Below are 12,562 nucleotides of genomic sequence, written 5' to 3'. Positions count from 1 at the left end.
TCTTTATAGAAACCCGTGCCTCGGAGTAAGTCAGGTCCATTTCATTTTCACGGTTATAAAAACAAAAACATCAAAATTACATACAGAAAGCACATGATTTTTTTTAATATACACAAGAAATAAAGTAAAATACAAAATAAACATTATTCCCCACAAGGCATTCATAAAGCCACTAAATGATAAAAAATAATGCATGTTTTTTTTGTGTTATTAACATATTTTACACGTGCCTGCCCTGCATACGTCGGTACCGTCTCGCTTTTTACAGTTCTACTGTCATTGGCCCAAAAAGTATTCCTCGACTCGCTCTGGTAAAAAAAAATGGCAAATAGGATTATTGTTTCTCCCTTTAAAAGAAGTATACGAATTATCTTGCAGATATGGACACTGGCTGGATTCTCGTGACAATAGGACATCGTATATTATTAATAATCTCACATTTCTGTTGTTGTGTGTGTGGAGCCTATATGTTTCCGTTTCACTCGTCATTCACAGCACCAGACAACGTCGGCCTGCTATTACATCATTTTGTATATGTTACATATAGGCCCAAATAGTCCTCTGTTTATACACCGTCGTACGGCGGTGTATAAACCAGGCTTAACATTCAAGTGGAAGTTTGCTCCCTTCCTCTGTCTAGAGAGAGAGAGACAGACAGACAGACAGACAGACAGACAGACAGACAGACAGACAGACAGACAGACAGACAGACAGACAGACAGGGAGAGAGAGAGAAAGAGAGACAGAGAGCGAGACAGAGAAACAGACAGAGACAAAGAGAGAGACAGAGACAGAGAGAGCAGTGGCGTCAGTTCAGCAAAAGCTAAGGTATGGCAACATGACTGGTGTCTTGCACGCGCGCGAGGCACCAGTCATGTTGCCATACCTTAGCAACAGACACAATGAAAAGTAATTTTTTTTATTTCCCCTGTAGCCAAGGTATGGCAGCTGCCATAGCTTGCCATACCCAATTGACGCCTCTGAGAGAGAGACAGAGAGAGAGACAGACAGACAGACAGACAGACAGACAGACAGACAGACAGACAGACAGACAGAAGGGGTGTGGAATTGAACTGCTTGGCTCAGATCACATGACGCAACAAACCCTGCCGAGGAGGCCATTATTATGAAAGTTGGACCAGAAGAGAAACAGAATAGAACTTCTTCACCAAAAAAAACAAAAAACAAACGATGGTTTCAAATGTCTTTCTATTCGCCAAAGAAGAACTTCCACCACCACGTTTTGTCCTTTTTTTCCCTTTACACACATTACTTTTTCCTTTCTTTCTGAAACATAACGAGGCCAGCCCCTTTATGGTTTCAAAAAACATTGAAATAATAATATAACAACAATAATACAAAATAAAAACACAAAACAAGTGCAGAATGGTTCGCCTTGTTTCACAAAGAATCGAACTTGTCCCACAAGCAGCTAGCATCCATCCTGTCCCGTGTCCTGTCCTCCGTGACGTCACGAGGCCTCGCAGGGCCGCGCGGTGTGAAGAAGGGCCTCCAAATCCCATTTGGCGTCCAAAAAGAACTCACTATTATTGGATCGTTTTCACAGTCTTTTTTTTTTAGTCTTTGCTTTTCTTGATCTCATAAATAGCCTATATTTTCTATAGTTATACAATGTCCTTCATAAAAAAAAAGATACATAAATATCGTCCTTGATTTTATTTTTTTAATTTTCACTTTGTAAGCGATTTGTTTCGTTTCTGATGCTCATCAGTTCTGATATGACTCTCAGTCAGACCAATGGATCGAGTCTTCGGAGACACGGTGCGTCCTGTGCGTCTTGGAGACGTTTTTCCGTTTCTATTTCTTTCTCTTTTTTTTTTTTTTGCGTCACAGCCGCGCATTGTAGTCAAACAGACCAGACAGACACAGCAGTCAAAGCCTAATTAATGATCCATCGCGCGATGGTGTCGCGAACGGCCCGAGAATCGCAGACCCACTAAAAGGCTTGTATAGTAGTAGGTCATGCCATTCTCGTCGCGCGACACCAACCGCGCGACGACTCGGTCACAACATGTCTTCAGTCCAGTCAGACATGAATGAACTGGGTCTTGGAGGAGGAGACGCATGGCGGTGCCGTGCGCCCTGTGCGTCCTTGGACACGGTGTCATCAGTGGCGTCAGTTCAGCAAAAGCTAAGGTATGGCAACATGACTGGTGTCTTGCACGCGCGCCCTCGCGCGCGTGCAAGACACCAGTCATGTTGCCATACCTTAACAACATGGCTCAATGAAAAGTACATTTTTATTATGTCCCACTGTAGCCAGGGTATGGCAGCTGCCATAGCTTCTTGCCATACCCAATTGACGCCTCTGGGTGTCATTATTATTGTGTTTTGCTTGGTGCGTCACATTCGCGGGTCTCCCCGCAGAGCGGACGCGGCCTGCAGTCACAGTCCCAGCGCCGCCTGGTGCTTCTTGGCCTTGAGGCGCAGGTCGGCGATGCTGGAGTTCTTGTTGGTGTTCTTGGAGGCCGCGGCGGCGGCCGCCACCACCGACGCGGCCGACGCCGACTCGGCGGCGAGCGTCGCCAGCGGCAGGCCGAAGGGCGGCGCCGGGAACATCATGTACGGGGCGTGCGCGGCCAGGTGCGAGTGCAGGTGGTGGTGCGCGTGCGCCACGGCGCTGTCCAGCTGCAGTTGCGCCTGCACCTGAAAGGAGAAGGGCGGCACGTTGCAATGACTATCCTACAAGGACGCAATGGGGGGAGAGAGGGGGGGAGGGGGAGAACGACACATTAACTTTACATTCAGCACTTTAATTAATTAACCACTTGAACCCCCAGCAATGCATCCTGTTATGTTATCCTATGCAAAGTACTATGTTCTATCCGTCTGACTTTCAATGTTATATGATGAGATACTTAATGTGGTTCCTGTGGAAATAAGCTTCGGCTTTCTAGGATCTCCTTTTAGTTGACCTTGTACCAGTGATTTGTACTGTCATGAAACTGTATGTTTCTATTGCAATCTTCTAGTAAATTCTTCAATCAATCAATCAATCAATCAATCAATCAATCAATCAATCAATCAATCAATAAAAGTACTGTGTTCTATCCCTCTGTCTTTCAATGTTATATGAGATAACAGCCTAAAAGCTTACCAGGATCTTCCTTTAGTTGACCTTGTACCAGTGATTTATACTGTCATGAAACTACTTTTTCCCTAACCTTAAATTCTTAAATTCAATTCAGTTCAATTCAGTTCTTCAATTACATTCTCAATTCTCAAGTAGCAGATCTACAAGCTCACAGTCACTCACTACACGTGCATGGCAACGTGTTGTGAGCTTGTAGATTGGCTTAGCAAAAGGCACAATCAAAAGTATATTTTATTATTTCCCCCTGTAAGCCTTAAGTATGGCAGCTGCCATAGCTTGCCATACCCAATTGACGCCTCTGCCTTACGTTGAGAACCAGTGTTATAGGCAATAATAAGAAAGCACCTATTGAGACCTATTAAATTGATGCACGTCACTAGATGGCGAAAATAGCAGATCTACAAGCTGCACACTGCCTCTGATGGAACACTACACACAACTGTGAGCTTGCACACATCGGTTATATTATGACATGATGATTAATTAAACCACTAAAGCTCGAATTTGACCAGTATGGCTCAATTGAGGCTTACTAATTGCTCAATTACACTTCTCCGTCGATGGTCGCTCGACGCTTGCCAAAACAAGAACAGAGATCTACAAGCTATGGACGCATATCACCATGAATAAATTAAGCCCAAATGTCCACGTGAATTTATAGCAGCCTGTATGAGGATCGGTTATATATATCCAACGCGGGACTGACACGAGTCATGATGCATTAACCCCCCCTATTATAGGCAATATGAAACTGATATAGGAAAACAACCCCCTCGCATCGCTTTGAATAAAATGGACATACAGGCTTTTATATCCATATACAAACCAATCGAGGGGTTTTTCCCAATTAGCGTGTATAATCTAACGCCGTGTTGGCACAATGAGGGTTGAGTTACCCCCTACATTGGAACTGGACTCCCCCCATAGCGCGCTGCTGGACCGGGCCCGTGCCAAGACAGCAGTTCGGGGAGCGGTTTCTAGTCAAAAGACTGCACGCTTCAAAAGCCACTTGCCTGTTGGAACGGCATTCGCAAGGCCCCCACGTTGACATATGGCGCTACACGACAAGCTTCAAACTGGTTCGCTGCTCCAATGAGAACTCCTGAAAAACAGACAGAGAGAGAGAGAGAGAGAGAGAGAGAGAGAGAGAGAGAGAGAGAGAGAGAGAGAGAGAGAGAGTGTGTAATTAATGCGTTGAATATTAATTCCATCTAAATCTAAACCACCAAGAAAGAGCGAAATGAAGCCTCAATAATAAATGGCCATGGGTGATGAGGCCTGCGCGTCATATTCTAGCCTAGCTGTTCAAAAACAATGTGTGACTCGATATGCACATTGCCTTTGCCTTTTAATAGCCATATATCTGATGCTGTTGATGTGTCTGACATTAAATCACTAATTAAATCAAATCATCATTTAAACAACAACCTCCTAAATGCTAATTGTGCGATGAGGGTCGTTACAACATTAGGCACGACATTTAGTGCATATAATTGATATTTATATAAGCAGTTTCCTTGTTGGTATAAAAGGGGATATAATAATACCTTTATGTAGCTGGTTTTCCTGCTTTCTGCATTTGGCTCTTCGATTCTGGAACCAGACCTGTGGGGAACGGAAATTAATTAGAGCCCAGCGGTGATTGACAGCTGCTTGTGAGGGCACGTGTAATTCCTCTCAAAGTGACAACAACCGCAGAAAAACAATATCCCACGAGAGAGAGAGAGAGAGAGAGAGAGAGAGAGAGAGAGAGAGAGAGAGAGAGAGAGAGAGAGAGAGAGGGAGGGGCCCTGCAATATTAATGGCGGTGCTTAACCCCGGATTTTAATTATTACGTTTAGCCCCATAACAAGGGGCAGAGAGAGAGAGAGAGAGAGAGAGAGAGAGAGAGAGAGAGAGAGAGAGAGAGGGGGAGGGGGGGGGGATGTAAAAATGCAAAAAGGATTGAATGTATATTCCCATTGCGCGAGGGTGTCGCTTAATAGAATCATTTAACGCAAGCGACACACCGTCATATACAAGTAGGTCTATATAGAGTAGGCTATAAATTAGGCTTGTGCGCAATTGTTCTCTGAGCCATTTTCACGTCAAGGACCCCCAAATTGATTTGGCCGAGGCGGACCCCCATTTGAAATTATTTGTGTACCAGGGACCTCCATATAAGCAACATTTTTCAAACGCCTATCTTAAAAACATAAATAAACGCATCTGTTGTGAGCTTGAAGATCGGCTATTTTTTTATGTATTTGTTTATTTATTTTTCCGAATAGCCCAAAAAATAAAATAGGGCTCAATTCCAATTTAAACTTTGTTTGTAGTTGTTGTTGTCATTTTTGCTGGGGAACCCCTGACTGGAACCCCCCTTAAGGACCCCCACATCATGTGGTATAGTCCTCGGACCCTGCATGCAGTTTGAGAAACCAGTGCTTTATAAAGGAGTGGGATACAGAGAAAGAGAGAGAGAGAGGGAGAGAGATTGAGGAACGCGCTTTTTGGAAACGCGCAGGGTTTATATTGAACACTAATAAATAACCTTGTCAGCGTTTGGTCTCATCTTTCTATAGATTAGCGTCTCCCCGAAGAGCACGACGCTCTCCCACATATCCAATAGCAGCATGCTATTACTGCCCTGGACATCAGAGATCTGAGAAGCTCTCCCTCTCTCTCTCTCTCTCTCTCTCTCTCTCTCTCTCTCTCTCTCTCTCTCTCTCTCTCTCTCTCTCTCTCTCTCCCCCTCCCTCTCTCTCTCATTAAATGACCGCTGGAATTAATTACCCTTATCTGCAAGAAAATCTATGTCAGCGAGACGTTTAGCAATTTTGTTTTAATCACTGCCATAACACGGTTCGGGTACAAAGACTCGTTTAAGACTCGTTTGTCCTCTTTTCGTTTTGTTTTCCCTCACAACTAAGCGTCAATTTCAGATAAAGTAGTCTATTTTTGAAACACACGTTTCATTTTCACGATAAACTATAGCCTACTTTGAATTTCCCTTCAAATTATACATTAAGTTCACAATACCACTTAATTTGGCCTCACCTCAGCCTATATAGGACCTATTAACTATGATTAAAATAAATATATCGATTTGTGTCTGCCAGTCTGCTTGATACACTGATACGTGTCAATTAAAGACCCTCTTATTCGTTTACGCATTATTGGATGATGAAAGGAAGTATTAATAGATTAGCATGTAATTATATGTCGGGGTGGTGGATGGGGGGGCATTGTGTTATCTAGGCTAAAAAGCCCTTTGTAATTATTATCACTCGTGGATTTTGCAGTGCTGAGAAGGCCATATAACCTATACATAATACTTTATAACATGGTTCAACAGGGAGTGGGATAGAGAGAGAGAGAGAGAGAGAGAGAGAGAGAGAGAGAGAGAGAGAGAGAGAGAGTGCAGGGAGACCTTGATTTTGGGCAGGGAAAAAAATATAATACATAATTTATGCAAATCCTCGAGCCGTGCTCCTTGCACTCGCCTTGCTTGTGTGACACAATAACGTCTTGGTGAGATTCCAATTCACGCCGGGAGACCCTAGCCCCGCACAACAAGCACATGCAGGCTGCAACTTTTTTTTTCTCTCTCTCTCTCTCTCTCTCTCTCTCTCTCTCTCTCTCTCTCTCTCTCTCTCTCTCTCTCTCTCTCTCTCTCTCCTCCGGGGAGGAGGGGAGAGAGGAGGGAGGGGGGGGTCTGCCTTTTTTTTGGGGACCATTTTATATGATTTTTCAGAAAGAGCGAAAGACAGACAGAAAAGGCATATTCAACCGGAGAGAGACAATCGCTTCAGTTCAGTCGCCTCGCTCGCCCCCCTCTCGAGTTGAGACATTAGGGATTAAAGGGGCTGAAACAAGATATTAGCCTACGGTTTCTTTTCTTTTTAAATATATAAATCAGAAGAAAAGCGATGTCTATATGTTCATTGTCACAGCTCGGCTCAGTTACACCAGAGCCCCCCTCTGCTGTGCCCTCTTTAGATTGGGTTTCTGTGTGCAGATGGCCATGGTCTACTCTGTCCCAGGCCGGTCGTTGTCGGGTGGAAACCTTGTACGTCCAAAAAACCGTTCCTTTTGTATTTATCATTTTACAAATGATTTAAGCTAGTGAAAACAGCCGATCTACAAGCACACAACGCCTCGCGGTGCGAGGCGTTGTGTGCTTGTAGATCTGCTGTTTTCACTACTTTTGTGCGACGGCCTTGTATGATGAAGCAGGGCTTTACTTTGCGAAAAAAAAAACGTACAAATTTGAAACTTGGAGATGCGAGGTTTCTGCCCGACAGTGACGATATTGTATGACTATTTGTTTTGGTGGGTTGGAACAATTAAGATTAAAGCGACCTGGATAAACAATGATAATAATAAAAAAGAACCGCTCAATTATATGCCTATAATTCAGATCATTGCCACTATGACTCAACTATCACATTACAAGACATGAAACAATATAAGACAAAACAAAAATCAACGTTTGTCAACCACGCAATGTGCAAAGCTATGCCATGTGGCCATGGTTGTTTCTGTTGGCTTTATTATTGCACATAACAGCCTGCCTACATGCACAGTGCGAGCGCCGCGCGCGCACACACACACACACACACACACACACACACACACACACACACACACACACACACACACACACACACACACACACACACACACACACACACACACACACACACACACACACACACACATAGCGGACCCTATACATTTAATTCCAATCAGAATACATTTTATTATTATTATTATGATGCCCATTCAGCATATAGAGAACTATATTACACGTGCACATTATAAACAACATTTACGCCCATAACCAACTAGCTACTGAGACCACGAGAGTCAACCATTAACACATAGCATGATGTGTTAATTTAGCTATAAAAGCATGCATCCTATATTCCTTGTAACTTGAAACAAACCGCCACACAGAGGATTATCATCACTATTAGATTTATTTAGATAATATTCATTTATGAATCCCGAGAGTCCACAATAAATGCACTGCATTTTGTACACTTTCGGTGTTAAATCGGTATAGCAACATCGGGTGATTGGCCGTGTATCATTCATCATCATGGTTATTGCTTAGTTTATTCATTTAGGTCTAAATATATTTATTCAGGCTTGTATTATCTGCTATCAAAAATAGCAGACCTACAAGCTCGGTGCCGCGCTATGAGCTTGTAGATCTGCTATTTTTGAATAAAATATGAATATATGAATATTAATAATAATCGTGTTTCTTACTTGTACTCGTGCTTCAGAGAGTCCCAGTCGCTGGCTCAGCTCCTCGCGCATAAAGGCGTCCGGGTAGTGCGTCTCGTCGAAGAGCCGCTCCAGCTCGTTGAGTTGCTCTAATGTAAAGTTAGTCCGACTTCTCCTCTGTTTGATTTTAGCCTGCGTTTCATCCTCCAGGGGCTTAGAGTCCTCTTTCCGTTCTTTCATCTCCGTGGTGCCTGGATAGGTGTTTTATTATTGTGCAGACAAGACAGGGAGGGAAAATAGATCTTTCTTATTCACAATATATTTTTATATAAATAAAATGACAAACTTTCATATCGTCATGTCAGGTGAAAATCTAGTATGTCCCAAAACCGTTCGTTTTGTGTTTATCATTTTAAAAATGATTTAAACTAGTGAAAACAGACGATCTACAAGCACGCAACGCCTCGCATCGCGAGGCGTTGTGTGCTTGTAGATCGGCTGTTTTCACTACTTTTGTGCGACGGCCTTGTATGATGAAGCAGGGCTTTACTTTGCGAAAGAACGTACACATTTGAAACTTGGAGATACGAGGTTTCCACCCGACAACGACGATATAACAAGGTAATAATATAATAAGTGACGTTTGTCGGGGCAATTAAGAAGGGCCTCGACAAGAACAGGATACAAATGTTATAGAATGTATCAACATGTATAAAAAATGTATCAAAGATTGACCTTTCTGTGGAGGGGGGGAAATAGACAGAGGAGGAAAAAAAAACATAATAACACGTGGGTCCTCCCCAAGAATCACACAGATGTCAGAGTAGCTCGGATGTTTTGTAGAGCAACATAAAGCTCTTTAATTATTAACCGCTTATAAATATGCATCAATCTCTCCCGTTATTGTGCGTGTGTGTGTGTGTGTGTGTGTGTGTGTGTGTGTGTGTGTGTGTGTGTGTGTGTGTGTGTGTGTGTGTGTGTGTGTGTGTGTGTGTGTGTGTGTGTGTGCAAAACGAACCATTTCAGTTACCATGTCCATGCACTGAAACCCTATATATTTAAATGCTTTATTTTAATTTTATTTTTTAAGACATTTCACGGGCTTATTAATGATGTCTGATCGGGCTCGTTGAGATGAACGTGGCGCTTGATATAATTGATTGTTTGACGGATCATTACGTTATTAATTCTAATTAATCATCAAACGTTTCAATATCGTGACATTAAAATGGGAAAAGCACGCCCCATGTTATAGAAATAACACACCTTCAATGTATACAATTTTCAGGCTTGCCTGATAGCAGCATATTATAATTTGTTTGAGTTATAGCAGCATAATATCAAAGTCTTACATATTATAGGCTACGGATTGTTGAGTTGCAGTACTGTCCTTTGAAAATAACCTGCCATTTGTTAGCCACAAATTGGTTGTCAGTCGATTTGTTTCAAATCCATTTAACGACAGCTTGATTTCTTTATACGTCTCTTTAGTAGGCTATACTTCTTAGATGGCCTGCGGTAGAGGAAAGAATGTCAGGTATTGATTTCCATCTTTCAAGTGCAGTGCTGTATTAAAGGCACGTTAAGCTATATCTGTTTTTCGATTAAATAAGGTCGTTCTACTGAATGAGTTAGTTAGTTTAGCACATAATCCATGGCACTTGACTTCAGATAACTAATAGGTTGCTGTAATGTTATAGGCGTTCTGTTTAAAGTGCAGCAAATGGGTCATTTTAGAAAACCCAGACCAGAGGGTCATTGCTACTGCATGTTGTTGTAACTTTGCAAACACCAGTATGCATTACATTAGATTAGATTATCAGTGTTCCAAACTTTTTAGCTCGTGACCCAAAATATACATTAGACTTTTGCTCGGTATACCCAAGATAGTGATCTAGCAGATCTACAAGATCACAACGCGTTTGTTTCGCGCCACGTTGTGAGCTTGTAGATCGGCTATTTTCACTATAAACATTTGTTTTCTAATTTATGTAATTTCTTTGTTTTGTTTTTTCCCATTTGATTTCTTCATTAAATTACTGAAAAGAATAATTGAATGTATTTTTTATTCATGTAAATGTTTTTTTTGGGAATATTTTTTGAAAATGTTTTGAAATAATAATAATAATAACTAAATGTAGGAAACCAAAAACTAAGAGACCCATAAAAATATGTCCAAGATCCAGATCCACGAATGGGTCCCGACCCTCTTTTTGGTAAACAGTGGATTTAGACTGCAAAGAGAGACATTTATTTTTGTAGTGAATTCGCGAATGTTGCGCTCAGCGCTTTTATGCTGCAAGATTCGAAAACAAACCAATGTTCTTGTTGAACTCTTAGCCTATTGCAGGCCGGGTTGTTTATACTGACATGATGTACGCAAGAAAAAAGCTCTGCTCTCTCGGTCTCTCTTACCGTCTATGAGTTTGGGACTCCCCGGGTCCCTGGTCCTGTCCGGGCCGAGCATGTTGTCCGGCTCCCCGCCGCTCGGAGAGCGCGCGACGCCCCGCGCAACAGCGCCCGCCTCGTCGCCGCGGCTCGGTTCCGTGCAGCCGCCTAGAAGAGGCTCCCTGCCGCCGCCGCCGCCGCCGCGGTTCGATCCCGTCTCCAGCACCTCCCTGTACGTGATCACCTCCTTCTTTTCCTTCACTTTCTGATCAAAAGACTTGGACACAAAAGCGGTGAGTTCTTCCATCACTGCTCTGCTCTACTCCAGTGAAATGTTCTCCGTCTTGTTCTCTCTCTCTCTCCCTCCCTCTCTCTCTCCCTCTCTCTCTCTCTCTCCCTCTCTCTCCTCCTCCTTCGGTGTGTGTCTCTCTCTCTCTCTCTCTCGGCTCCACGGCAGCTTAAGACATCAATAGTTGTTGTTGGGGTTTTGCAGTTCAACCTAAATGCGAGGTGATGATGTTGTTGTTGCCAACTATCTGGGATTCCTTCCTTCCTCGTCTCGGCTTTTTTTATTTATTTTTTTCTTCTTTTTTTAAACCGCTGGAAGAAAAAAAAGAAAAGAAAAAAGATGATCTCTCTCCTCCTCAGTCTCAGCCAATTCCTCTTGTCTTGGTGGTAGGATATATAAGTTGGAAACCTGCTTGGTGCCTGGTTGGTGATCCGCTATTGAAGTCACAGTATTTATACTTTGCAACGCCTGCCCCTTGATCCGTGAAAATTACCTCCCCTCAGGACGCCTGGATGATGAGCCCCCTTCCCTTACCCTTCCCCTTACCCCGTCCCTTCCCTGCTCCCTACACAGATAGGAGGGAGAGAGAGGGAGAGAGAGAGAGAGAGAGAGAGAGAGAGAGAGAGAGAGAGAGAGAGAGAGAGAGAGAGAGAGAGAGGAGTCAGTCAGTCAGCCAGTCAGTCAGTCTCTCCCATCGTCCTGACGAGGATGCTATTGGCCATTAATCCAGGATTGACATGAAGGACTAATTAATTTAATTAAGCGTTGATGCGTCGCTATTGTCCTGAGTTAGTTTTTTAAACACCCGGGAGATGGGCAGGACTCTCTCTCTTCTCTCTCCCTCTTTCTCCCTCCCTCCCTCCCTCTCTCTCTCTCTCTCTCTCTCTCTCTCTCTCTCTCTCTCTCTCTGCAGGGGCGTGGCTAGAGCTGAGAGTGACAGGAGGAGAGCACATGGATGAGGAGGAGAGAGAGAGAGAGAGAGAGAGAGAGAGAGAGAGAGAGAGAGAGAGAGAGAGAGAGAGAGAGAGAGAGACTCCTCTCAGTATCTCTGTGATCTGCAGCGACAACGATGACACGGAGAGAGACAGGTAAAGGAGAAGAGAGACCAGCTGGGATGAGAGCGACCAGAGAGAGAGAGAGAGAGAGAGAGCAGGGGAATCGTGGGGTCGCTTGCCGAGATCTTTGTCGGCAAGCGAGTCGATGGAGTGTAGCCTACAAATTGAGCTTTCCTCCTCATCGCAACATCTTAGCCTATAAATGAAGTGGATCTCAGCATGTGTAGTAAACGTTAACGCTTACTGTAGCCTATAAAACCAATGAAAAATAAAAGTCAAAGGAAATAATAGTATAGCCTAACTTGATCATTAAAAAAAAGGTTAATAATAAATAAAACTACCCCTCTGCTTATAATGCCTTGAAAATATATTAAAAATATATGATGTAAAATATTTTATAATTTGTTTTTTTATGAAACAAAGTTATCAAGGCTGCTCCTGGCTGCAGACTAATGAGAGCTAAATTATTTAATGTCTCGGCGTTCACGGTTTATGTTT

At 43.1% G+C, this 12,562-nt stretch overlaps 1 protein-coding gene across 1 annotated transcript; it reads right to left on the bottom strand.

Annotated features, from left to right (window-relative positions):
• Nucleotides 1–2,406: 2,406 nt before the first annotated feature.
• On the bottom strand, nucleotides 2,407–11,027 carry shox2 (shox homeobox 2; the record flags this gene model as incomplete). The annotated part of the gene is made up of 5 exons (XM_080731517.1): nucleotides 2,407–2,703; nucleotides 4,129–4,217; nucleotides 4,663–4,720; nucleotides 8,375–8,583; nucleotides 10,748–11,027. 5 exons carry the CDS (start codon nucleotides 11,025–11,027, stop codon nucleotides 2,407–2,409), a joined length of 933 nt encoding a protein of 310 aa, XP_080587643.1.
• Between the last annotated feature and the right edge of the window lie 1,535 nt (nucleotides 11,028–12,562).

The sequence above is a fragment of the Nannobrachium achirus genome (genome assembly GCF_963921795.1).
Source record: "Nannobrachium achirus genome assembly, chromosome: 8".
Taxonomy (NCBI): Eukaryota; Metazoa; Chordata; class Actinopteri; order Myctophiformes; family Myctophidae; genus Nannobrachium; species Nannobrachium achirus.
This window is presented reverse-complemented; position numbering and strand designations above follow the sequence as displayed.